This window comes from Bos grunniens, chromosome 7 (genome assembly GCF_055505025.1).
Source record: "Bos grunniens cultivar Pamir isolate PY7600 chromosome 7, Bosgru_T2T1.0, whole genome shotgun sequence".
Taxonomy (NCBI): Eukaryota; Metazoa; Chordata; class Mammalia; order Artiodactyla; family Bovidae; genus Bos; species Bos grunniens.
Window position 1 is genome coordinate 57,110,215 of NC_141171.1, and position 24,798 is coordinate 57,135,012.

Here is a 24,798-nt window from a genome sequence, read left to right on the forward strand (position 1 = left end):
TTAGTGATTAAACAGCAGCAAATATGTAGTTTTCTATCAGATCATAGTACACATATGTACACACAGTACACACATTTGTTTTTGGTTTTTTTTTTTGCAGTTTTCTTTTCTTTTTAACCTAAAAACATATCATGGACATCTTTCTGATGGTGGTCCATACCAGTTTATTGCATCCTCTCTCAAGCTGTTTAGCACTCCTCACTGGCTACATGCCAGCATTTATTTAACCACTTCATGACTGAAGGACATTTAGACTATTTCCAATTCTTCACTCTTATAAATTATTCCCCACTCCATAATCTTTTATAAACTCTTGCATATGTCTGAAGGAAAAATTCCTAGAACTAGGATTTCTGGGTTAAAAAAAAAAACAAAACACCCAGTTTAAATCTTGATCAGTGTATCCAAATTGACTTTTCAATGTGAAATTGAGAAGGTATTCAAAAAGAAAGTGCCTCATGTAAAGGTGCACAATATTGCTCATTATCAGAGAAATGCAAATCAAAACAACGAGGTACCACCTCACACCAGTCAGAATGGTGATCATCAAAAATTCTGAAAACTATAAATGCTAGAGAGACTGTGGAGAAAAGGGAACCCCTACGTTGTTGGTGGGATTTTAAGTTGGTACTATGGAGAACAGTATAGAGGTTCCTCAGAAAACTAAAAACAGAGCTACCATATGATCCAGCAATCCCATTTCTTGGCATATGTCCAGACAAGATTCTAATTTAAAAAGATACATGCACCCCTGTGTTCATAGCAGCGCTATTCACAAGAGTCAAGACATGGAAACAACCTAAATGTCCACCCACAGGTGGACAGAGAAGACGTGGTGCACACATGCAACGGAATACTGCTCAGCCATAAAAAAGAACGAAATAACGCCATTTGCCACAACACAGATCCAACTAGGGATTATCATAGTAAGTGAAGTCAGAAAGAGAAAAACAAACACCATATCATATCACTTATATGTGGAATCTAAAATATGACGCAAATGAACCTATCTATGGAACAGAAGCAGACTCATGGACATAGAGAACAGGCTTGTGGTTGCCGAGGGGGAGGGTCGGAGGAGAAATGGAGTGGGGATATGGGGTCAGCACATGGAAGCTCACTTTGCTGTTTAGACCTCTAAAAGTTTTTATTATGAAAGTTTCTTAATACAAAAACCACAAAATAATAATTCTGAACTGCTGTGTAGCTATCACTTGGCTTCCACAATTATCCAGTCTTATTTCATTTATACCCTGCTTTCCCCTCCCACTAGATTAAATTGAGATAAAACTCATATATCATCTTCTATTATCTGTGCACAGCTCAATAGGTACCTTCAAAAGATAAGGAGTCTTTTTTGTAAACATAACCTCAATACCATTATCACATCTAAAAATTCTTTGGTATCATCAAAAATCCAATTAGTGTACAGATTTCCCCAATTGTCTCAGAAGTTTGTTTTTAATTTATTTATTTGTAGTTGAAGGATAATTGTGTTACAATATTCTGTTGGTTTCTGTCATATATCAACATGCATCAGCCATAGGTATATGTGTCCCCTCCCTCTTGAACCCCTCTCCCACCTCCCACCCCATTCCACCCCTCTACGTTGTCACAGAGCACTGGGTTGAGCTCCTTGTGTCTCAGAAGTTTTTAATGATTGTGTTGTTTGAATCAGGATCCACCAATGACCACACATTACCACTTGATTGACTTACTTCTTACATGTCTTTTGATCTCTCTATGTCTCACACACACACACACAACACTCTCTCTTCTCTCTCATTAGAGGAATTCGGTCATCTGTCTTATAGTTTCCCACTTTTTTTTTTCTTTTTTTAAATTTTATTTTATTTTTAAACTTTACATAATTGTATTAGTTTTGCCAAATATCAAAATGAATCCGCCACAGGTATACATGTGTTCCCCATCCTGAACCCTCCTCCCTCCTTCCTTCCCCATACCATCCCTCTGGGTCGTCCCAGTGCTCTAGCCCCAAGCATCCAGTATTGTGCATCGAACCTGGACTAGCATCTCGTTTCATACATGATATTTTACATGTTTCAATGCCATTCTCCCAAATCTTCCCACCCTCTCCCTCTCCCACAGAGTCCATAAGACTGTTCTATACATCAGTGTCTCTTTTGCTGTCTCGTACACAGGGTTTGAATTTTTCTTGTTGCATCCTTGTTGTGTCATTTAATATGTTCTTCAGTTCTTTGTATTTCTCACTCTCTCTCTCTCTTTTTTTTTTGGCCACACCACGCAGCTTGTGGGATCCTAGTTCCCCAATCAGGATTGAGATTATGCCCTCCGCTGTGAAGCGCAGAGTCCTAACCACTGGACCACCGGGAAATTCCCCTTTCTGTATTTCTTTTAACTGTTATATCCAGAGCTGTGCTGTCCAGTATGATAGCCACTAGCCACAGGAAGCTATTTACATTTATATGAATTAAAAATAAATAAAATCTAAAATCCAGTTCCTCCTTCACAATAGCCATATGCAAGTAGTCAGTAATCATGTGTGGCTGGTGGATACTGTATTAGACAGTACAGAATAGCACCTTTCCATCATCACAGACAGCCGTTTGGACAGAATGCTTCTAGAGACATCATCATATCCTCTATGACTGTTTAATTATTTTTTCCTCATTTGTGCTCAAGATCAAAGATGACCACCCCAAAGCTTGCATTACTAGGCAGGCTTAGGTAATATAAGAGAAGTCACTCACATGTGCCAGACCACCCCTACCTGTTTTAAGTGGCAGCCACCTGTGTTTCCAGACAATGATCATATGTTTGCAATGAGACATGTAGCTACGTATGAGATTCCGTGATGCTAAAAGGTCAGCAGCTCCCAGCGCACTAGCAGCCCGGACCCTTCCCTGCCTCCTCAGAGGGAAATTGAGGGAATCAGCGCTAACCCGGAAGGCTCAGGCTTGCAGTTATAGGGCATGCTGGTTCCAGAATACGCCCAACCATTCCTCCTTTCCCAGAGGGGCAGGTGCTTCTGTCTGGAACCTTCTTCCTGCCTTGGGTCTTTGTCTTGGCATGTGTGTAATGAGCACATTCCAGAGCACACCGAACAGGTTTCTCAGCTTGTTTCAGTGACACTTGGCAGAGCCCGGGGCGGGGAGGGGGCCCACCACGAGGCAGGGGAGGGGAGTGGCTCCTATGGAGATGAGCAGTCTGGCTGGCTGTGCATTCTAGCAGAAACCCCATGCCAGAATCCTGAGAAAACCTCAACCAATCTATGAGAAAAGGGATTCTCTGGGGATCCTGATAGGAAATAGCCTAGAAAGCAGAGCATGCTGTGAGTGTAGGCTTAGAAGACCATCATTCATGGGTTCATTCATTCTCAAAATACTTATTGGCCATAGACTGTGTTTGGCACTAGGATCAATGAATTCAGTAAAAGTTTCTGCCCTCAGGGTGGGATGGACAAGCACACACTGCTATATTTAAAATGGATAACCAACAAGGACCTACTGGACAGCACAGGGAAGTCTGCTCAATACTATGTAACTACCTAAATGGGAAAAGAATTTGAAAAAGAAAAGACACAAGTCTAACTGAATCACTTTACTGTACACCTGAAACTATCACAGCATTTTTAATCAATGGTACTCCAATATAAAACAAAAACTTTAAAAAAAGTGTCTGCTTTCACCAAATTTACAGTCTTGGAGGAGGCAGATCCAGAAACAAGCCGTTTGAACAACCCCGTGATGGGGGTGGTAGTAGGAAGTATCATTAAAGTACCTGGAAGAGATCCCTGCCCCTGATGTGGACTTTCAGGGACACACTGTTTAAGCTGAGACCTAAAAGTGAAGTAGCAATTGGGCAGGAGAAGAAGAGGGTGGAATGCTGAAAGAACATCCTGGAAGAACATTAGAAGTAAGTGTGCATGAGGCATTGGTAGCACAGGAAGATGCATGGTTGGGCCGCAGTGGTCAGTGTGAGAGGAGAATGACCGGGGTGAAGAGTGGAGAGACAGGGACTGAGCAAATCCCAGCTTTGGGAGCTGAGGCAGTCCTAGCTTCCTGTGCCTCGATCTTCCTCCACCAAATAAGCATGACTCTAACCATGCAGCATGATGGTTAGAGCCCAGTGACCTAACAGATGCAGAAGTACTTTACCGCCCATATCCTAAAGTCCCAGTTGCAGAAAGACAACTGGACTGGTCTGCACAGTCTTTCACCCCTGGAGCCAGTGTGAATTAGAGAGCTATGGCACATGGCATTTGACTCAGCTCCTCTGGGCCCATGAAAGGCAATAACACATGTCTCCTGTCTTCCCAACTCCATGCTCAGTGACGCCTGGTTGGTAGCCCAGGTAGGGTATTTACATCATGGAAATTGACAAACACTACAAATCAGAGCCATCTTTTCCCCTTTGTTGGAGAGCTTGTTAACCAGCACACCACCAAGAGGAGGAGGAAAGGGATAGGAAGAGGAGGAACCCTGGGCAGCATTTATCAAGGAATGTCCATCCACAATAAGAAAGATTCTTCACAGAGTGGGTCTCTCATTTTTTCCTGCCATCTGAAGCAGGCCCACCCAAAGCCAGCCCTCAGGGAAGAGAAGAGCAGGGCCACTCTTTCATGCCAACCTGCTCTCAGACATGCATGAGGAGTGCCAGTGACACCCAGGTCACAGGGCTGGGACTGGAGCCTCTCAGGTCAACAGCTGCTGGGAGCCGCTGTCTTTGACTCATGTGGCCGGCGAGAAATTGGACTTCAATGTTCTGAATAGGCAGAAAAAGATACCTCCTTGCTCCCTTCTGCTCCCTTTCCTGGGGCTGCCAGCTGGCATTTTTTGTCACTCATCATGGCTTCCTGCAGTGGAGATTAGACCCTTGATGAAAAGGACGTGTGGGCAAGAAAAAGTCTTTAGCAGTAGGAGGCTCCAAGGCAGGTATACATTGGCAAAATGGGGACGCAGACATAGCTCAAAGCACATTCCAAGTAATGGGGCCTTTTTTTAAGGATGACCTAGAGAAATACTGTTTTTATCTGTGGCTAGCATGCCTGAATACTCTTCAACCCTGGGAAAATAACTAGTTGGGCCTGCTAGAATTTTATGGCAGGAGCAGAGACAACAAAATATCAAAGTTGAAGTTGAATTTAAGTGACAATGGTGTGGCTTAGTATTCATTCTTTCATTCATTCAACAGATGCTTTCATTCAACAAATACAAGTATTGAGTTACTAGGTGCCTCTAGAATGTAAGTCCCGTAAATGCAGAGACAGCATCTGTCTAACATACTGTAGGTTTTCAGTACATTTGTGTTGAATAATAAGTCGATGGCATTGCTTTGTCAGGTGTTACTGCTTTGTACACACCATGTTGCTTCAGTCATGTCCGACTCTTTGTGATTCTGTGGACAGTAGCCTGCCAGGCTCTTCTATTCATGAAATTCTCTAGGCAAGAATACTGGAGTGGGTTGTCATGCCTTTCTCCAGCCGATCTTCCTAACCCAGGGATCAAACCTGCCTCTCTTTACATCTACTGCATTGGCAGGAGGGTTTTTTACCTCTAGTGATACCTGGGAAGCCCAAGAGGAGGATAAAGATGGAGAAATTGTAGACTGTGCTGAGGCAGAGTTCAAATCTGGTGGACAGGCAGACAAGTAAACCAGCAGTTACGATACAAGGTGATGAGTGTTGTGGCAGGGGAAGTGTAGGGCGCAGTGGCTCACAGAAAAGGAGGCTCAACTCAACTTTGTGGGATGAGACAGCAAAGGCTTCCCAAAGACCGAGATGCAGAAGACAGAGACTCCATGCCAAAGATATTGGCATCTATTTGATAAGACCTTATGGAAAAAAACAACCATCCATGTATTCTGCAACATCTCATATTCCTAGGAAGACTACAGACTTTATCTTATTGGGAATATGGTTGCAAATAACTGCTGGACTACTTCTATGGCTTAGCCCGCAGAAGCAGTTTCTATTTCTCAGGGACTTTCAGAGGATTTCCCTAAATTCAAGCTTCCCCCTCCAATGATCCAGTGCCCGGTGTGACAGACGACTTGTGGGTCTTTAGTATTTCTCTGATGTCCAGTCACTGACTCCTAACATCAGGTACAGCTCTGTAGGCAAGCAGGGTACTCTCCTCTAAGGTCACATCTGTTCCATTTGATGAAAAGGAGAGGGATGCTGTGAATTTTGATTTCAAAGAGGCAGACACGACTGCAGAGATGCAGAAGGTCCTGGTGGTGACAGTCTTGTCTCAGGGACAGCTGAACTGAGAGGGGAGATTTCTAACTTCCAGGGCTTTCTATTTTCAGCAAAGGCCATGCAGACGTTTTCTTTGGGTATCACCAGATTAAGATACCAGTAAGTCTGAGTGGGCACACATACGCAAAAACACCCGAGGCTGAAAGGAGGGAGACTAAGAAGTAAAGCATTTGAAACCCAGATGTAACTTTTGAACAGCAGAAGACAAGCCTAGCCACTTCAGCTCTGCTTACCAAAGTCACTTTCCCCGAGGGTCTGGGGCATCCCAGATCTTTCATCCCTCATCACACCCTGTCCAATATGGCACCTTTGCTCAGCAGCTGTTCTCCGGAGGAACGCATACACGAGAGCAGAGAGAGTGCTGGGATAAAGCACCTCTACCCAGGACCCTGCAATGGCTAGCAGCATTTTGCCAATTTGGTTTTGTCTCATTCATTGCCCTATTTCTGGTATATTCTAAAGTAGTTCCTCTAACAGGGAACTCTGCTCAATGTCACGTGGCAGCCCGAATGGGAGGGAGTTTGGGGGATAATGTCTATGTATATATGTATGGCCGAGTCCCTTTGCTGTCCACCTGAAACTATCACAGTATTGTTAATCGGCCATACTCCAATACAAAATTAAAAGTTTAATAAAAAAAAGAGATCCTTTTTTATTAAAAATTAAAAAATAGAGATCCTCCTGGGGCTTTAATCATCTACTTAATTTCCCATTATCATAAGCATTGGAAGGAAAGGTAAAATTTACCTTCTTCGCTTTGCAGTTAAGGAAACTGAGGCCCAGAGAGGTTCAGTGCTTCGAGGACCAAGTCTATACGTTCTGTGTCTCATCTTGGGGCCACCTCCAGTGCTCAGACCCAATGGCTCCTTGATCAGAAACTCTGTGCTGTTTAAGTGCGTCATTCCTCCTTCCACTCCAGAAACCTCCACGCGGAGGTAAAAGGATAGAAAGAACTTGTGGGGAGAAAGCCAGTGTACATGCAAGCAGAGCTTACCCCCAAGGGGAGAAGTGGCGGTGACGGTGGGAGGGTCATTTGACTCATCTTTCCTCCCTGTGTGGTGGCTTGGGCTCAGTTTCTCAAACCAAATGGAAAGACACTCCAGCACCACACCTACAGGAAAAGCTCTCTCGGGGAATGGGAAAAATGAATGAGGGCAGAAGGGCCCCCAGAATGGGTGAGGTGGCTCCTCCCTTTGTCCTTCAGGCTCCCAAACACCTCCAGCCCTTCCTTCAGGATTCCCTGTGCCCTCCTGGAAGAAGACAAGGCCACCAGCAGCTTCAGGATCAGACACCCCACTCATCTCAAAAGCAACCCCAAGCTGTATATCAAAAACAGCTGATGGCAGGAGCCAGGGTTATGGCTATGAATGTGTAGGGCATTACTTCCTGTGCCGGGGGGATGAAATCACCTCCAAAGCAACCTCAGAGAAATGTTTGAAAGGAAAAATGAAAGCATGCTAATAGTGACCCTGAAAAGAGGCTGCTGGTTGTGAGTGGTTCTATCTCTGACCACTGGTGTGAACTCCTGCTTTCTTCCCCTTTTCCTGCTTTGCTGTGCTGTGCTTAGTCACTCAGTCATGTCTGATTCTTTGCAACCCCATGGACTATAGCCTGCCAGGCTCCTCTGTCCATGGGGATTCTCCAGGCAAGAATACTGGAGTGGGTTGTCATGCCCTCCTCCAGGGGATTTTCCCAACCCCAGAATCGAACCAGGGTCTCCTGCATTGCAGGCAGATTCTTTACCAGCTGAGCTACCAGGAAGCCCTTTCCTGCTTTCAGTTCAGTTCAGTCGCTCAGTCATGTCTGACTCTTTGTGACCCCATGGACTGCAGCACACCAGACTTTCCTGTCCATCACCAACTCCCAGAGCTTGCTCAAATTCATGTCCATTGAGTCGGTGATGCCATCCAACCATCTCATCCTCTGTCATCCCCTTCTGCTCCCACCTTCAATCTTTCCCAGCATCAGGGTCTTTTCCAAGGAGTCAGTTCTTCGCATCAGGTAGCCAAAGTATTGGAGTTTCAGCTTTAGCATCAGTCCTTCCAGTGAATATTCAGGACTGATTTCCTTTAGGACTGACTGGTTGGGTCTCCTTGCAGCCCAAGGGACTCTCAAGAGTCTTTTCCAACACCACAATTTAAAAGCATCAATTCTTCAGCGTTCAGCTTTCTTTACAGTCCAGCTCTCACATCCATACATGACTACTGGAAAAACCATAGCTTTGACTAGACGGACCTTTGTCAGCAAAGTAATGTCTCTGCTTTCTAATAAGCTGTCTAGGTTGGTCATAGCTTTTCTTCCAAGGAGCAAACACCTTTTAATTTCATGGCTACAGTCATCATCTGCAGTGATTTTGAGTGTAGCAGTGTGTGCAGGAGACCTTTTGAAGGAAGTCACCATTATCTTTATTACCTCCACCATAGTTTGATCTCAAGTCAAACAACAGAGAGGGAACAGAGCCCTGCCCATCAACAGAAAATTGGATTAAAGATTTACTGAGAATGGTCCCTCCCATCAGAACAAGACCCAGTTTCCCGCACAGTTAGTCTCTCCCATCAGGAAGCTTCCATAAGCCTCTTATCCTTATGGACAGAATGAAAACCACAATCACAGAAAACTAATCAAACTAATCCAGGGATCAAACCCAGGTCTCCCACATTGCAGGTGAATTCTTTACCAGCTGAGCCACAAGAGAAGCCCAAGAATATTAGAGTGGGTAGCCTATCCCTTCTCCAGGAGATCTTCCCAACCCAGGAATCAAACCAGGGTCTCCTGCATTGCAGGTGGATTCTTTACCAACTGAGCTATCAGGGAAGCCCCCATATGGACCACAGCCTTGTCTAACTCAATGCAACTATGAGCCTTCGTATAGGGCCACCCAAGACAGATGACTCATTGTGGAGAGTTCTGACAAAATGTGGTCTACTGGAGAAGGGAATGGCAAACTACTTCAGTATTCTTGACTTGAGAACTCCATGAACAGTATAAAAAGGCAAAAAGATATGACACTGAAAGATGAACTCCCCAGGTCGGTAGGTGCCCAGTATGCTACTGGAGATCAGTGGAGAAATAACTCCAGAAAGAATGAAGAGATGGAGCCAAAGCGAAAACAATACCCAGTTGTGGATGCGACTGGTGATGAAAGTAAAGTCTGATGCTGTAAAGAGCAGTACTGCATAGGAACCTGGAATGTTAGATCCATGAATCAAGGTAAATCAGAAGTGGTCAAAGAGGAGATGGCAAGAATGAACATCAACATTTTAGGAATCAGTGACCTAAAAGGGACTGGAATGGGTGAATATAATTTAATTCCTGCTTTAGGACCCCTGATAACTCAGGAAGGAGGCAGGAGGGACTAGGAGAAAGAAGGTTGGCACGTTCCGGGTGCCTTATTGATATTTGATTCAGGGGGAAGGAAGAAATGCCATGTCCACTGACTCACAGTGGCTGGAGATAAAGAAGGCACATGTGGGTCTGTGCCCTTCCAGCTCTCTTCCCAGAAGCAGGAGAGGCCTGAGACAGAAGACTTCAGGGAAAGAGGAGAGAGATACATGACAGAAGTCGCAGGACAGAAGAGACTTTTTGAAATTGGAAGATAATTGCTTTACAATGGAGATGTTTAGCTATAGAACCAATAACAAGAACCTTCCTTGCACTGGTTCTCCTTCTATTCCTCAGGTTCTCTCACCTCCCTATTCTCCTCTATAGCACTCCAACTTCTAGTTATATACATAATTGTTTACTTAAGTTTGATCGTTGTTTCCCCCTACAACTAGACAACACCTGGCATAGTTGGCACTCAAAAATACTTAAGGGACTTCCCTGATGGCCCATTGGCTAAGACTCTGTGCTCCCAATACAAGGAGCCCAGGTTCGATCCCTGGTCAGGAAACTGGATCCCACATGCTGCAACTAAGGGTTTGCATGTCGCAACTGCAAGTTCACAAGCCACAGCTGAAAGATTCCATGTGCCACAACTAAGAGCTGGTGTAACCAAAGAAAGATTTTTAAAAAATACTTATTGATGTCCATCAGCAGATGAACGGATAAGAAAGCTGTGGTACATATACACAATGGAATATTACTCAGCCATTAAAAAGAATACATTTGAATCAGTTCTAATGAGGGGGATGAAACTGGAGCCTATTATACAGAGTGAAGTAAGCCAGAAAGAAAAATACCAATACAGTATACTAACGCATATATATGGAATTTAGAAAGATGGTAACAATAACCCTGTGTACAAGACAGCAAAAAAGACACTAATGTATAGAACAGTCTTTTGGACTCTGTGGGAGAGGGAGAGGGTGGGATGATTTGGGAGAATGGCATTGAAGTATGTGTAATATCATATATGAAACGAGTCGCCAGTCCAGGTTTGATGCATGATACTGGATGCTTGGGGCTGGTGCACTGGGATGACCCAGAGGGATGGTATGGGGAGGGAGGAGGGAGGAGGGTTCAGGATGGGGAACACGTGTATACCTGTGGCAGATTCATTTTGATATATGGCAAAACCAATACAATATTATAAAGTTAAATAAAATAAAATAAAAACAAAAAAAAGAAAAAAAAATACTTATTGAAAGAAAGAGTGAGATGTAGGGCTGGAAAAGTTAGTCCAGAAGGTATAACAGCAAGTTCATTACTCTCCTCTCCTCCTTTGGGCAAAAAATATCTAAGCAATTCTATTTTAATACTTCTTATTTGCTAAGAATTTTACTAAGTATTCTGTGTAATTTATCCCATTAGGCTTCTCAGCAAACCCATGAGAAAGTGTGTTCAGGGTCCCCAAGAATCCCCAGGATTCAGTGATTCCCTAGATGAGCTCACAGAACTGAGCAAATCTGTTATACGTAGCCCACCAGGCTCCTCTGTCCGTGGGATTTCCCAGGCAAGAATACTGGAGTGGGTGGCCATTCCCTTCTCCAGGGGAATCTTCCCGATCAGGGATCAAACCTGGGTCTCCCGCATTGCAGTCAGATTCTTTTCCATCTAAGCCATCAGAGAACCCCCTTATATGCAGTTACAGTTTATTACAGTGAAAGGATACAGACTAAAGTCAGAAACAAAAAGAAAAGAAAAGCGCAAAGAATAGAATGCGGGAGAGACCTGGCACAGCTTTCAGTCATCCTCTCCCAGATGAGTTTCACTGACAGCACTTATTTCTCCCTGTAACAGTGCATGAGCACACACATGAAGTATTGCCAACCAAGGAAGCGTGCCCAAGACTCGATGTCCAGGGTTCTTACTGGGGGTCAGTCAGGAAGGTGTGACTGGCTTCCCATGCAGCTGGCCTTAGTCTCTAGCCCCTCCAAGGGTCACGTTTTTACTGCATAACCCAGCCTCTCCCCAACATAAATTGCATTGCTCACTTAGTCTGCTATGTCCCAAGGCTCCAAGCAAACAGTTCTTCTCATCAGGCAGGATTTTCTAGCAGCTTAGAGGTTATGTCTCAGGTGAATGGGCCAAATCTTCCACTGGAATCTGCAGAGTTTGGCTAACACAGATTTGCCGAGTTTACTGCACAAAGAAGTGTTAGTATTAGCCCGAGTTTATGAATGATCCATACTAAGAATCAAGAAGGCTAAGTGATTTGGCCACAGTTACCAAAACCAGAATGTAAACCAACATCTTCCTTCGCTTTAACATCTGTGTTCTATTGCACCCTAGTACCATTCCCTGAACAAGTAAAATTCTCTACGATAAAAAGAAATTCTTATAGTATGTCTCATAAGCCTGGCCTCAGATAGGAATGTCCAGATTCAGACCTTCTGGTGATCTCAGGCTCCCAGAAACAGATGGTCTGGGACTTATCAAGGCCAGCCAGATATGATGTTGTTGAGTGAGTGCTGGGAGGGTGGGGGTCTCCCTCCTCACCAGAGATACATGAGCACAAGGGCCAGCCAGCACTTTCTAAAATATACTCCATTGCCTCCACTATCTGCTCCAAAAGGATTGTCAGCATGAGGGAAGGAGGCAGGATGGCTCAGTTGGCCAAGAAAGCAACTAGGAAGTGAGGACCCAGGCCAGTCAGCTTGACTCTTTGCCTCATGAGCAGAGTGAAGTCACAGGCGAAGTTATGTTTGCTTTACTCAACATTCCCCAGGCATATCCTGCCAATCTTGCAAAGTGGTTCAGATGGCAACACAAAGTCATATTAGCGGAGTGGAGCTTCTGAGAAGCCTGCCAGTAACAAGCCTGTATGAGTTTGTTCAACTCAGTGATTCCTGAGCCTATTTGAGTATGGAACACTTTCTGAGTATGTGTGGCACTAAATTGTTAAAATTCAGGGCAATTTGGAAAATAGGACCCCAACTCTCCTTTTTTTTTATTTTCTAGCTCATGCCAATAGATCTTTCAAATAATTATTATCAGTCATAATTAGTAATCTAATATGCATTCTTTTCCTCCAAGAATGGCAATTCCTGGATGTTTCTGGATTAATTCACAAATGCATTCATTCACCCAAGCATTTATTAAACACCTCCTTGTGTCCAGGCCTCAGAGATAGAATTTAAGAGGTGTTTCAGACATGAACCCTAAATTATCCAGTAGGGAATTCATAGCCTGGTGACTGATAACTTGAGCCAAAGGCCAGAATGTTTTCTCTTGGCTCCATTCTCCCGTGATGGGCCACCTTGTGACCAGCAAAAGGAGGTAAGCAGTTAAGTCAGCATGTTGGCTTTGGCCCCACCCAATGCCAGGAGTAGAGAACCAGGCCAGCCTCTTTCTAAACAAGTGGGGAGTGCCATTCATGCATGGTAAACAGCTCGTTACCCAGGAGCAGGCTGAAAGTTCACTGCAGCAAAGCTTTTTCCCTTGTCTGGATCACTGTGATGGTTCCATTCAATTTGGGCTCCTTTTCTCTTACCCTGTTATCATTCCACCTGCCTCCTTTATTTTCCAATTGGAAATAAGCTCAGAGCTTGTTGGCAGATAGACCTGCTGCTGTTTTTGAATTCTGCCATTTGGTTATTTCTCTGTTTTGCAGTTTTACTGTCTATGGGGTTATAATATGTATTAATCAAGACTTTTTCAGTTTCAGGGTCAGAAAACAATTCCAGGTAATTTCAATAATAAACAGTGCATTGGGAATATCATCTCATTTAACTGTGTATCCTTCAGGCATAGCTGGATGTAGACATTCAAATTTTATTGCCAAGGCTCTGTCCATCAATACCTATTATAGTTACCTATTTATCTTATGGTATCGCTAGTTCTTGTGCCTTCTGCACCTTCATTCAGGAAGGTGTGTCTGGTGTCTGGGAAATATCATCACTGGTAGTCCAAGGCTCACCACCTCCAGGCTCATGATCCAAAAGAAACACTCTCTTCTTGGGTGTCTATATATCACACATCAAAGAAGATTCTAACTGACCCAATTTGGAGCACATGCCTGCCCTGTACCGGCATTATACCAGGAGGATTTGGGCACTCTGTTACTGAGCCAAACTTGGGTCCACTCACCTACACGGTAAAACCAATCTACTGACATCAGTTGTGGTGAGGAAAGTGCAGCATTAATTGCGGAACACCAAGCAGGGAGAATGGGTGGCTAATGCTCAAAAGACCCAAACTCCCCAAAGGATTTCAGGGAAGGGATTTTAAAGGCAAGATGAAGGAGAGGGTTGCAGGATGCCTGATCAGCTCATGGATATTTTTCTGGTGGTTGGTGGAGAGGTAACTGGGTGGTATTTAGCGAGTTAACAGCATCAACCTTTTGGTTTTGACTGGTCTGGGTTCTACGTGTATGTGGTCATCACTTTTTTCACCTGATGGGGATTTTAGTATCTATAAATCAACTCAAGGACACAGCTCAGAATATTATCTATCATCCTTGATGAGAAACGAAAGGTCCTTGACTTTGTATTATGACTAAACTATTTATTGTGTCTTACTTGGCTGTTCTTGTTTCTGCATTTTCTCATCTTAAATTTGTTTTCTGAAACTCAGGGAAGCCTTAGGAGGCTAAAACTTTTTTCATATAAACAAAAAGCAGAGGACATGGCACTGGATAGGGGTTAGTTCTGTCCCCAGAAAGGCCCCCATGGGGCCTTGCTCAGTTTATTAGTGGCCAGCCTGGGCCACATACCCATGTGTATGTGGTGTGACCAGAGTGAATGACATGCCTCTGAGAAGATGGATCCAAACAGGTGGATCCTCAGAGAAGGGACACCTGCCATTTTACTAGTAACACACATAAATACTGCAACATAATTTTACCATGAATATCTCTGCATGCCCCTGTGTCCTTATTTCAGTGTCCTGTGCTTTATCTTCCCTCAAAAGATGGCCCTCAAGGCGTTCAGACCCTGCTGAGGTGACAGACCAATAGACCGGCACATTGGCTTACTAAGTCTTTTGAATCTCAGAAAAGGATAGCTTGTTGGCCACACACTCAGCCTTCCATTGGATTGTGTGGGTCTTTGAAAAGCACCAGGAAAAACATTTGGTTATGACCTGACTCTGAAACCTCCACACTCACTTTATCCTCATCTCCCCTCCCACCTGCACCTGTCAAGACAGAAAACAGTCAGGGTAGTAAAAGCTGTTTCCAGCAATACACCGGGTGATGGCTGCTGTGGAACTTGGAGTCATTTTCCCTTGAGAGAACCTTTGAGGACCAGATAGAATCAACCAGCTCAGTCTCTTCAGGTGCTTAACTTTTACATGAGGGCTCTGGAGTTCAATAATTCATGCTAATGCTATCAGCAGCAAGCAAATCACATTCAAACTCTGTTCAGATTTTGATTATAAAACAACACCCCAAATGAATTTTATGATGGATAACATACTAGGTGATTTCAGGAGGATGAAACAGAACTCAGGCTTTGAGGTCAAATGAACGGAAGTCAGTCTCAGGGCCGCTGGTCATTGGCTGTGTGACTTTGCCTCAACGTTGAACAGCTCAGAACTTCTGTTTCTTCATTGATAAAATTAAGATAAAACTATTTCACAGGATTTGAGATCATATGAATGAGCTAGTACATGGAAAATGCAATTATTGTTGTTGTTTAGTCGCTAAGTCATGTCTGACTCTATTGCAACCCCATGGATGGTAGGTTACCTGCCAAGCTCCTCTGTCCATGGGATTTTCCAGGCAAGAATGCTAGAGTGGGTTGCCATTTCCTTCTCCAGGGGATCTTCCCAACCCAGGGATCAAACCCACATCTCCTATGTCTCCTACACCGCAGGTGGACTCTATCACTGAGCCACCTGGGAAGCCCACAGTAGGACAATAAGACAAATTTCTATGGCTTGCCACAACCACAACAAGTGTTCATTTCCTTCCCCTCTTCAGATTCTGTCTCTTTCTTCTTCCCCATCCCCACCCCCACCCCCACCACCTTTACAACGTAGAAGCCAATGTTTCCTATAAGTATGAATGTAGAACTGAGAATAAAAGGGGACAATGAAGAGAAAAGGTGATGGAAAATATTTTCATGTTAAAAGTAGAATTTACAATCTGCTTCCACAATCCTTTATCTCTACTGAAGGGAGATGGAGATAAGATGAAGATGGTCAGACAATTAGTACCATCTCAGGGTTTCAAAGTTTATGTCTCTTCAAAGAGATTTAAGCAGTTTGTGCAGTTTTAGTTTAATATTCTTGCCCGGTGGTCATTAAAATATGTAAGCCACTTGTATGGGAATGTCTTCCAGAAAAGAAAGGAAAAAAGCAACTTGGCCATTTACAACACCTGCGTTGAATCTCCATTGCTCCTATTTTAGTTAGAATAAATTGTAACTCAGACCAGAGGCTGAGTTGGATGAAAGGGAAAGTGCCATAAAAATGCAGCTAAACAGTTCATGAACTTAGGCAAATTTTTAACTTCTCTGATCCCCAGTTTTCTAATCACAGATGGTGAGAATTAAATAAAAGATATTGTGGAGTGCTTAGCACAGTATCTGGTACATAGGAAGAAACGCTGAATAAATATTAGATATTGATATCATCATATTATGCAAAGTCAAAAGGGCTTAAATTCTTTTTTCCCCTAATTTTTCATTCCTCCTTCCTTTGCTTTCCTTTCCTTTTATGAATCAAAAATGACAGTGTATTAGGCAAGATGGAAGTTCATTTAGCTTTCAGATAAAAATTGGGATGTAAAGTAATCCAGGACTTGCCTAGCAGCTCTACAATGCAGACTACTTCCCCCCCTTTTTAGGTGAGACTTTCATCCTCATTGTTCAAGATGGCAGCTGGAGCTCCAGCAATCATGTCCACATTCCCCATAACAAAATGGAGGAAAGGAAAAGAAAGTCAGTCCTTCTCAGTAAGGACATTTCCTAAAATGTACTTATATCCTTTTGGCCAGATGTAGCTGCTGGTTGAGTTCAGTTCAGTCACTCAGTCATGTCCGAGTCTTTGCGACCCCATGGACTGCAGCGTGCCAGGTTTCTGTGTCCATCTCCAATTCCCAGAGCTTGCTCAAACTCAAGTCCATCGAGTCGGTGATGCCATCCAACCATCTTATCCTCTGTCGTCCCCTTCTCCTCCTGTCTTCAGTCTTTCCCAGCATTAGGGTCTTTTCCAGTGAGTCAGTTCTTCGAATCAAGTGGCCAAAGTATTGGAGTTTCAGCTTCAGCAGAGGCTGGTAAATGTGACCTGTGTGTGCCAAATGCTGATGTACCCAGAAAAATGTGATTTATATTACAACATAAAACTGAGAGAAGGCATAGAGACTGACAACTATTACTCCCTGATATAGCTCACCCTGGGAGTCTAACAGATTTAGATCATTCCCCAGAAATCCTCCACTCTCATTCTGCTTCCACCTGCTTACTTCTCATGTAAGGGAACAGCTTCTCCAAAAGGTAGTTCCATGGTTTGTTAGTCCTACTTAGCTTGGCTTATTTTCTTCCTAAATTCCTCCCATACCTTTCACTTCTCATCCCCCAGCTTCATTCATTTCCTTTTCACCATCCAATTTTAATAGACAACACAATTACTCTATTGTATAAAAGTTAGGAAACACAGCAAAGCACTTAGGGGAACTTTTTAAAAAAATATTCAAAAATCTCACCATTTAGAAATAATCACTTTTCAAATGTTAGTGTACAGCCATCTAGCATTTTCCTCAGGTGAATATATATAAATATATATATATATATATTTATAAAGAAAGTCTAGTGTACATAACTGTTTTTAATCTCTTCTGTTATACTTAATATGAGTAACTCTCAATGTTGTTAATTATAGATCAACATCATCAGCTTTAATGATTGCAGGGTTTTCCATTGTATGGGTGTATCATAATTTATTCAACTGATTCTGTTTATACACAACACTGTGTTAAACCTCCTAGTACAAACGTCTTGGCTGATTTGTCCACCAGATGAGTGTGTTCCCGTGGTTGTCTAACTCCCCAGGGACCAGCAGAAACACGCTGGTCTGCCATCGCATTAGCCATATGGTGCTGTTCAGGTCTTATCTCGATCCCTAAGCTGTTTACAGTTCATTTTTAAATGAACATTGAAGACTCAGAAGGTCCTTGAAGAACTGAATTAATGTCTCCTTACCTCCCCCTCATAAATAGCAAGTCTGTCCCCAGCCGAGGGGCTACTCCACCCAATGACTGAGGAAAACACAAAATACAATACAATTGCAGGTGACACTGAAGGGCTTTCTATAAAACCCAAGTTACTAGAACTTTCCATTTGTCAAACTGACTTCAAGCGAGACCAGAGTGAGACCGTTTCTCTGTGGAGAAACCAGTTTCAATTAGGGGAAAAAAATGCATTTGACTGAAATAATTGTTTAGACTGACAACTGATTTGACAAAAAACAATTCTTTAGCTGATCTTTTTTAAGTGATGACTGATTTCTGACTGTTAATTTGTCTTAGTTGTGCTTGCTAAAGATACAAACACACACGGGGTTTTCAGTTTCTAGACAAGGCTGAAGACAAATTATGGTGTATCCCTCTCACATAGCACTTTCTATTTTCAGGGAGTTTTCACCTCAGTTTTCTTCCCATTAACACTGAGGAGTAGGTAGAACTGATATCATTAGCCCTGCATTACAGATGATCATTCTAAGAGGTGTCATCTATTGAGCACATTCTATGCAAAATATGAAACAAAACCCAAATGCATCATTAATATTCTTTAGTCCTCACAGCAACTCTAATAAGGTAGGTATTGTTATCACTTCATCTTATAAGTGAACATGGTTTAAGAAAGATGAAATAACTTGACTGTAGTCACACAAGAGCAAAGAGGTGAAGCCAGAATTCAAAATCAGTATTCCTAGCAAGAATCACGGTCTTACTCAAGTTCCCGTAGTTGCAGAGTCAAGTCCAAAGTCCTGCTCCCTGCATAGTGATTAAGAACAGGGTCTCTAAAATCAGATTGTCTGAGTTCAAGCCCCATATCGCCATTTCCCAGCTGTACTACCTTAAGTGAGTTACTACACCCCTCTGTGCCTCAGTCACTCCACCTTAGAAACGGGGATAATGCTGTCTGTCTCAAAGGTTAAACAAGGTAATCCACCTATGGCACTTAGTGCATGGAAAATACTTTGTAATTAGTAACTAATGTGACCCCCTTGGTTCCTCCAGCCTCTAGGCCATACATATTTTCTTGATCTGTGTCGCTCCAGGTGCCTCGAGCAAAGGCCCTATGCAACTACCGAGGGCAGAATCCCGGTGACCTGAGGTTTAATAAGGGAGATGTCATCCTCCTCCGAAGACAGCTGGATGAGAACTGGTACCAGGGGGAAATTAATGGAGTCAGTGGAGTCTTCCCAGCCAGCTCCGTGGAGGTCATCAAGCAGCTGCCCCAGCCACCCCCACTGTGCCGGGCCCTCTATAACTTTGACCTTCGTGACAAGGACAGGAGTGAGAACCAGGACTGCCTGACCTTCCTCAAGGTGAGATTCTGGGCAGCCACCAAAGTCACCAGTGATCACATAAAGGCTGTGGCAGAACTTAAGTTGTTTGTTTAATATTTGTTGATTTTTTTTTAAATTACATTTTATACAGGCTTCCCTCGTAGCTCAGTGGTAAAGAATCCACCTGCCAGTGCAGGAGACGCAGGTTTGATCCCTAGCTTAGGAAGATCTCCTGAAGGAGGAAATGGCAACCCACTCCAGTATTCTTGCCTGGAGATTTCCATGGACAGAGGAACCTGGTGGACTGCAGTCCACACAGTCTCAAAGAGTCAGACACAATTTAGTGACCAAACAACGATGAACAACGTGTGCTTATATATGTTATGCGTATGTATACTTCAAACGATATGGAGGTGGTCACCAGAGAAATCTAACAGGAGTTTGATGGAGGTTCTCAAACATTTGTATTGCAATTATGAAACTAAGTATCCATATACTCATTCATTCATTCTGCAGTCACTTTTGACCACCTATTCTTTTCAGACACTGGAGAGATAGCATGAACAAGTCACAGCATCTGTGCTTGGGCAGAGTAGTGGGAGAAACAGATGGTTAGACAGAAAATTGTAAACATAGTTTAATAGCATGCTATATAGAACTACAGATCTTACCTCTTCATTGAGTGTCTGTAAGGATATTCTTGCTGACCAAGTTCACTACTGCTTGTTTACAACACTATTTTGTCTGTAGACATTACATTCAAAACACTCCAAACAGCAACTACTGAGGCCTGCATGCCTAGAGCCTGTGCTCCTCAACATCAGAAGCCACTGCAATGAGAAGCCTGCACACCACAACAATGACCCTCACTCTCGGCAACTAGAGAAACTCCGTGTGTAGCAACAAAGACCCATCACAACCATAGATAAATAAGTAACTTTTTAAAAACCACTCCAAACACACACAATAACATAATTATATCTTTACACATAAATGACCTCTTACAAGATATACTTTCCAAGGACATCAGTTACCCTATGATTTTTTTTACCTCTCTTTTTTATTGGCTGATTCTTTACCATTTGTAAGCAACAAGTCTGCTAAAGTCTAGACTATAGCCATCCCTGTATATTCGGGGTGAGGGGGTAGATCCAGGACACACTGAATCCTGAGGATGCAGAGTCCGTGGATTCAGAGGGTCAACTGTACTCTATCTAAGTCTCGAATTTGAGCAACCTCCGGGAGGTAGTGAGGATAGGGAAGCCTGGTATGCTGCAGTCCATGGGGCTACAAAGAGTTAGCAACGTAGCAACTGAGCAACAACAAAATTCAGTATTTATTATTCCCTAAACATTCAAATTTTCTCATAGAAACCAAAGTTGGGGTAATTTTTATTCTTTGCAACTTAAGTCAAATACAAGTGCAAGTAGCACTGCTACTCAGTTCAGGAAAAGTCTTTTGTTTTATAAAATATTTTTATTCCATCACTCCCTGAAATGAGATTTGCTTCAGATTCCCTCAGACCAGATAACTTCACTGTCCTCCATATTATGAAATACTGATCTTTGTTATTGTCGTCACACCTCAGAGTGAGTCCCCTAAAGAATACCATTCAGTAGCCGACCTGCACATTTTATACTTTGGCTACAGCCAGAGGACAGCAGTTCAATTCCACAAGCATTTATTGAGTATTTACTTTATCCCTGGCATTAGACACTGAGCTCTGGGGACACAGCCAGAGGAAGACATAGACAGGGAGCATATCTGCTTTTGTGTCCCCTCTCTGGGAATTTGCAGACCAGGACACTTACCCAAGAACTTGTTCATTCACTGAATTCATCCATGTACCAGGCTGTCTATGCAGATACAGTGAAGAGTCATTGTCCATATCTTCATGGAGCCAGCAGTCTAGTGGAAGGAGCAAACACATAAATGGGAAGTTATGACAAAGGACTCAGAAGAGAGGATTTGTTCCCTCCTAGGAGATTATCAGGGCTTCCCCAATGGCTCATCGATAAAGAATCTGTCTGCCAATTCAGGAGACACTGGTTCGATCCTTGGGTCGGGAAGATCCCTTGGAGGAGGAAATGGTAGCCCACTCCAGTATTCTTGCCCAGAAAATCCAATGAACAGAGAGCCTTTCGGGCTATAGTTCATAGAATCACAGAGTCTGACACAACTGAGCACAGCACAGTGGCAGAAGGCTATCATAGACTGAGACTTCACTAGGAAATCTCATGGTCTTCCTAAATTCAGCATGTCTAAAAAAAACTCAAGATCTTTTCTCCCAAAGCTACTCTTTTCCTGGTACTTTCTGTCTCAGTAAATTTTCCTATTTATTCATATGTGCATTAATTCATTTACCATGCATGCATTCAAGAAATACTGATTGTTTAAAAATTGTGAATCACTGTGTTGTACACCTGAAACTTATATTGCACATCAACTATACCTCAATAAAAGAAATAATAAAAACTGATTGGTTGACTGCTAAAAGGAAGCCACTGTATGAGGTCCTGAGGACAAAAATGATCAAAATAGATCCAGGCCCTATAGACATAGAGTTTATGGTCTGATGGGATAGACAGACATTATAGCAATCATAACGTAAACATGTGTAACTGCAGATTATAATAAGGACAAAGAAATCTTAGAAACGGTATAATGCCGTAATGAATTTAGATTTAGATTCATCTACATTACTAAGGGACAAAGAGAGATCAGTGGATGAATATTCAGATTTAGATAGATGAATATTCAGACTTAGATCGATGAACAGGTGTGGACATGGAAAGATGTTCCTGACATGATATTAAGGGAAAAAAACAACGTATCCTATATGACTTCATTTGAATTAATACAAAAGAAGCCAAATGAATATACATGCTAGAGTCAGAGTGGAGGTCACCTCTTGCTAGGTGTCAGGGAAAAGCACAAGAGCCATCTAGGTGCTGGAAATATTCATCTCTCTTGCTCCAGATGGGGGCTTTGTGGATATATTCAGTTTTAAAACTTCATCAAGCTTTACATCTAAAATATTTATGCTTTATTGTATGCCTGTATACATGTTTTTGAAAAAGTTTTTAAAATTTTAGTTTCTAATTTTTATATTAAATATAAAATATACTATAATTTCATATATTTATTTATATATATTTTATCTTCATATAAAAGAACCTGGGGAAAAAACATGTTAACCAAGAGGTTAACACTGATTGTATCTATATTGTGATAGAATTCTTTGTTTTGCCTATTTACGTTTCCAAATGTTTCTACAAATCTCCATATAACCTTTGATAATAAAAACTTGAATAAAGAGCCATTTTATGTTTGATACATTAAAAATGGAACATGTTCTGAAAAGTGCTCAAAATCAGAATACAATGCATCCTTCCTTTTGCTAAGTCTGTCTCCCTATGTCTTCCATGTTGATTTCTCATCAGATTAATTCAAATGAAAAGCCCTGATTCTGCAGGTGATGGAAAATTAGAGATATTTCCAAGTTTTCTTAATGGATTTCTTTGATACTCCAGATTTCTACTCCTCTTTTGGTCTTAGTGACCCAAATACTGCCCTTAATGGAGAAAAGAGTATTTTAGCAGAGAGATTTTGTAAATAGATTATGAAAGAGTTACCTTACTTGCACCTTACACCATCTGAGATTCCAAGTTGGTCTCCATGAAAAGCTTTCCCTCCCAGAAAACTGAGAGTAAATGTTAACCAGGAGACTTTCTCTCTTTCAGGATGATATCATCACTGTGATCAGCCGAGTGGATGAGAACTGGGCAGAAGGCAAGTTGGGAGATAAAGTCGGTATCTTCCCAATCTTGTTTGTAGAGGTACGTGACTATCAAATCTACATCTGATGCAAGGTTAGAATTATACATGGACTACAGTGATGCCTGAGAGCAATTTCTATTTGATATGAGGCTTATTTCAGAACTAACTAAAGTCTTGAAAGAAAAGATGCTAGTCCATAATACCCATTTCTGAACTTCTCTGGTGGTTCAGTGGTTAAGACTCCATGACTCCAATGCAGGGGGCACAGGTTTGATCCCTGGTCCAGGAACTAGTGTCCCATATGCCATGCTGTGAGGCCAAAAACAATTTTTTTATTACAAAATACCCATTTCTGGCAAGACTGTGGGAATATAGGTCTTTTCATTCTGCTGATGGGAGTACAAATCACTGTCATCTCTCATCTCCAGACTCAAATTCTTATCAAGGATATGGAAAAGGGACATCTCCTGTGAGTCATGAATTCCACACCTGAGAGTTGATTATAAGAAAATAATAAAACAAATGTGCTAAGAAGTATGTACAAAATGTGCAAAAATGTTTATCATAGCATTGTGCAAGTGGTAAAAAGTCAGAATAAGGATTTAGTTTTTTTTTAATTATGGTGATGGAAAAATACAAGCCCATTAAAAAAAAATGTTAAAAGGTAATACTCAATATCAGGGAGTATCTGGTATTATGGAAAGATGTTTGTGATTATTTTTCAGTTCAGTTAGTTCAGTAGCTCAGTCGTGTCCAACTCTTTGCAGCCCTATGGACTGCAATACACCAGGCTTCCCTGTCCATCACCAACTCCCAGAGCTTGCTCAAACTCATATCCATTGACTAGGTGATGCCATCCAACCATCTCATCTTCTGTCGTCCCCTTCTCCTCCTGCCTTCAATCTTTCCCAGCATCAGGGACTTTTCCAAGGAGTCAGTTCTTTGCAGCAGGTGACCAAAGTATTGGAGCTTCAGCTTCAGCATCAGCCCTTCCAGTGAATATTCAGAACTGATTTCCTTTAGGATGGACTGATTGGATCTCCTTGCAGCCCAAGGGACTCTCAAGAGTCTTCTCCAACACCACAGTTCAAAAGCATCAATTCTTCGGTGCTCAGATTTCTTTACGTCCAATTCTCACATCCATACATGACCACTGGAAAAACCATAGCTTTGATTAGACGGACCTTTGTCAGCAAAATAATGTCTCTGCTTTTTAATATGCTGTCTAGGTTTGTCATAGAAGAAACCAAGGAGCAAGCATCTTTTAATTTCATGGTTGCAGTCACCATCTGCAGTAATTTTGGAGCCCAAGAAAATAAAGTCTGTCACTGTTTCCATTGTTTCTCCATCTATTTGCCATGAAGTGATGGGACTGGATGCCATGATCTTCGTTTTCTGAATGTTGAGCTTTAAGCCAACTTTTCAGTCTCCTCTTTCACTTTCATTAAGAGGCTCTTCAGTTCTTCTTCACTTTCTGCCATAAGGGTGGTGTCATCTGCATATCTGAGGTTATTGATATTTCTCTCAGAAATCTTGATTCCAGCTTTATCCAGTCCAACATTTCACATGATGTACTCTGCATATAAGTTAAATAAGCAAGGTGACATTATATAGCCTTGACGTACTCTGTTCCCAGTTTGGAACCAGTCCATTTTTCCATGTACGGTTCTAACTGTTACTTCTTGACCTATGTACAGACTTCTCAGGAGGCAGGTAAAGTGGTCTGGTATTCTCATCTCTTTAAAAATTTTCCACAGTTTGTTGTGGTCCATACAGTCAAAGGCTTTGGCATAGTTAGTGAAGCAGAAGTAGATGCTTTTCTGGAACTCTCTTGCTTTTTTGATGATCCAGCAGATGTTGGCAATTTGATCTCTGGTTCCTCTGCCATTTCTAAATCCAGCTTGAACATCTGGAAGTTCTTGGTTCATGTACTGTTGAAG

The 24,798-nt window shown here is 42.3% G+C and overlaps 1 protein-coding gene across 2 annotated transcripts in view; it reads left to right on the top strand.

Annotated features, from left to right (window-relative positions):
* Positions 1 to 24,798, top strand: part of SH3RF2 (SH3 domain containing ring finger 2) — a 148,823-nt gene that overhangs the window by 46,845 nt on the left and 77,180 nt on the right. For both annotated transcript variants that reach the window (XM_086413671.1, XM_086413672.1), the window contains exons 3-4: positions 18,848 to 19,117; positions 22,822 to 22,917. In XM_086413671.1, the coding sequence (XP_086269797.1) occupies positions 18,848 to 19,117; positions 22,822 to 22,917 (366 nt within the window). The remainder of the gene's footprint in view (positions 1 to 18,847; positions 19,118 to 22,821; positions 22,918 to 24,798) is intronic.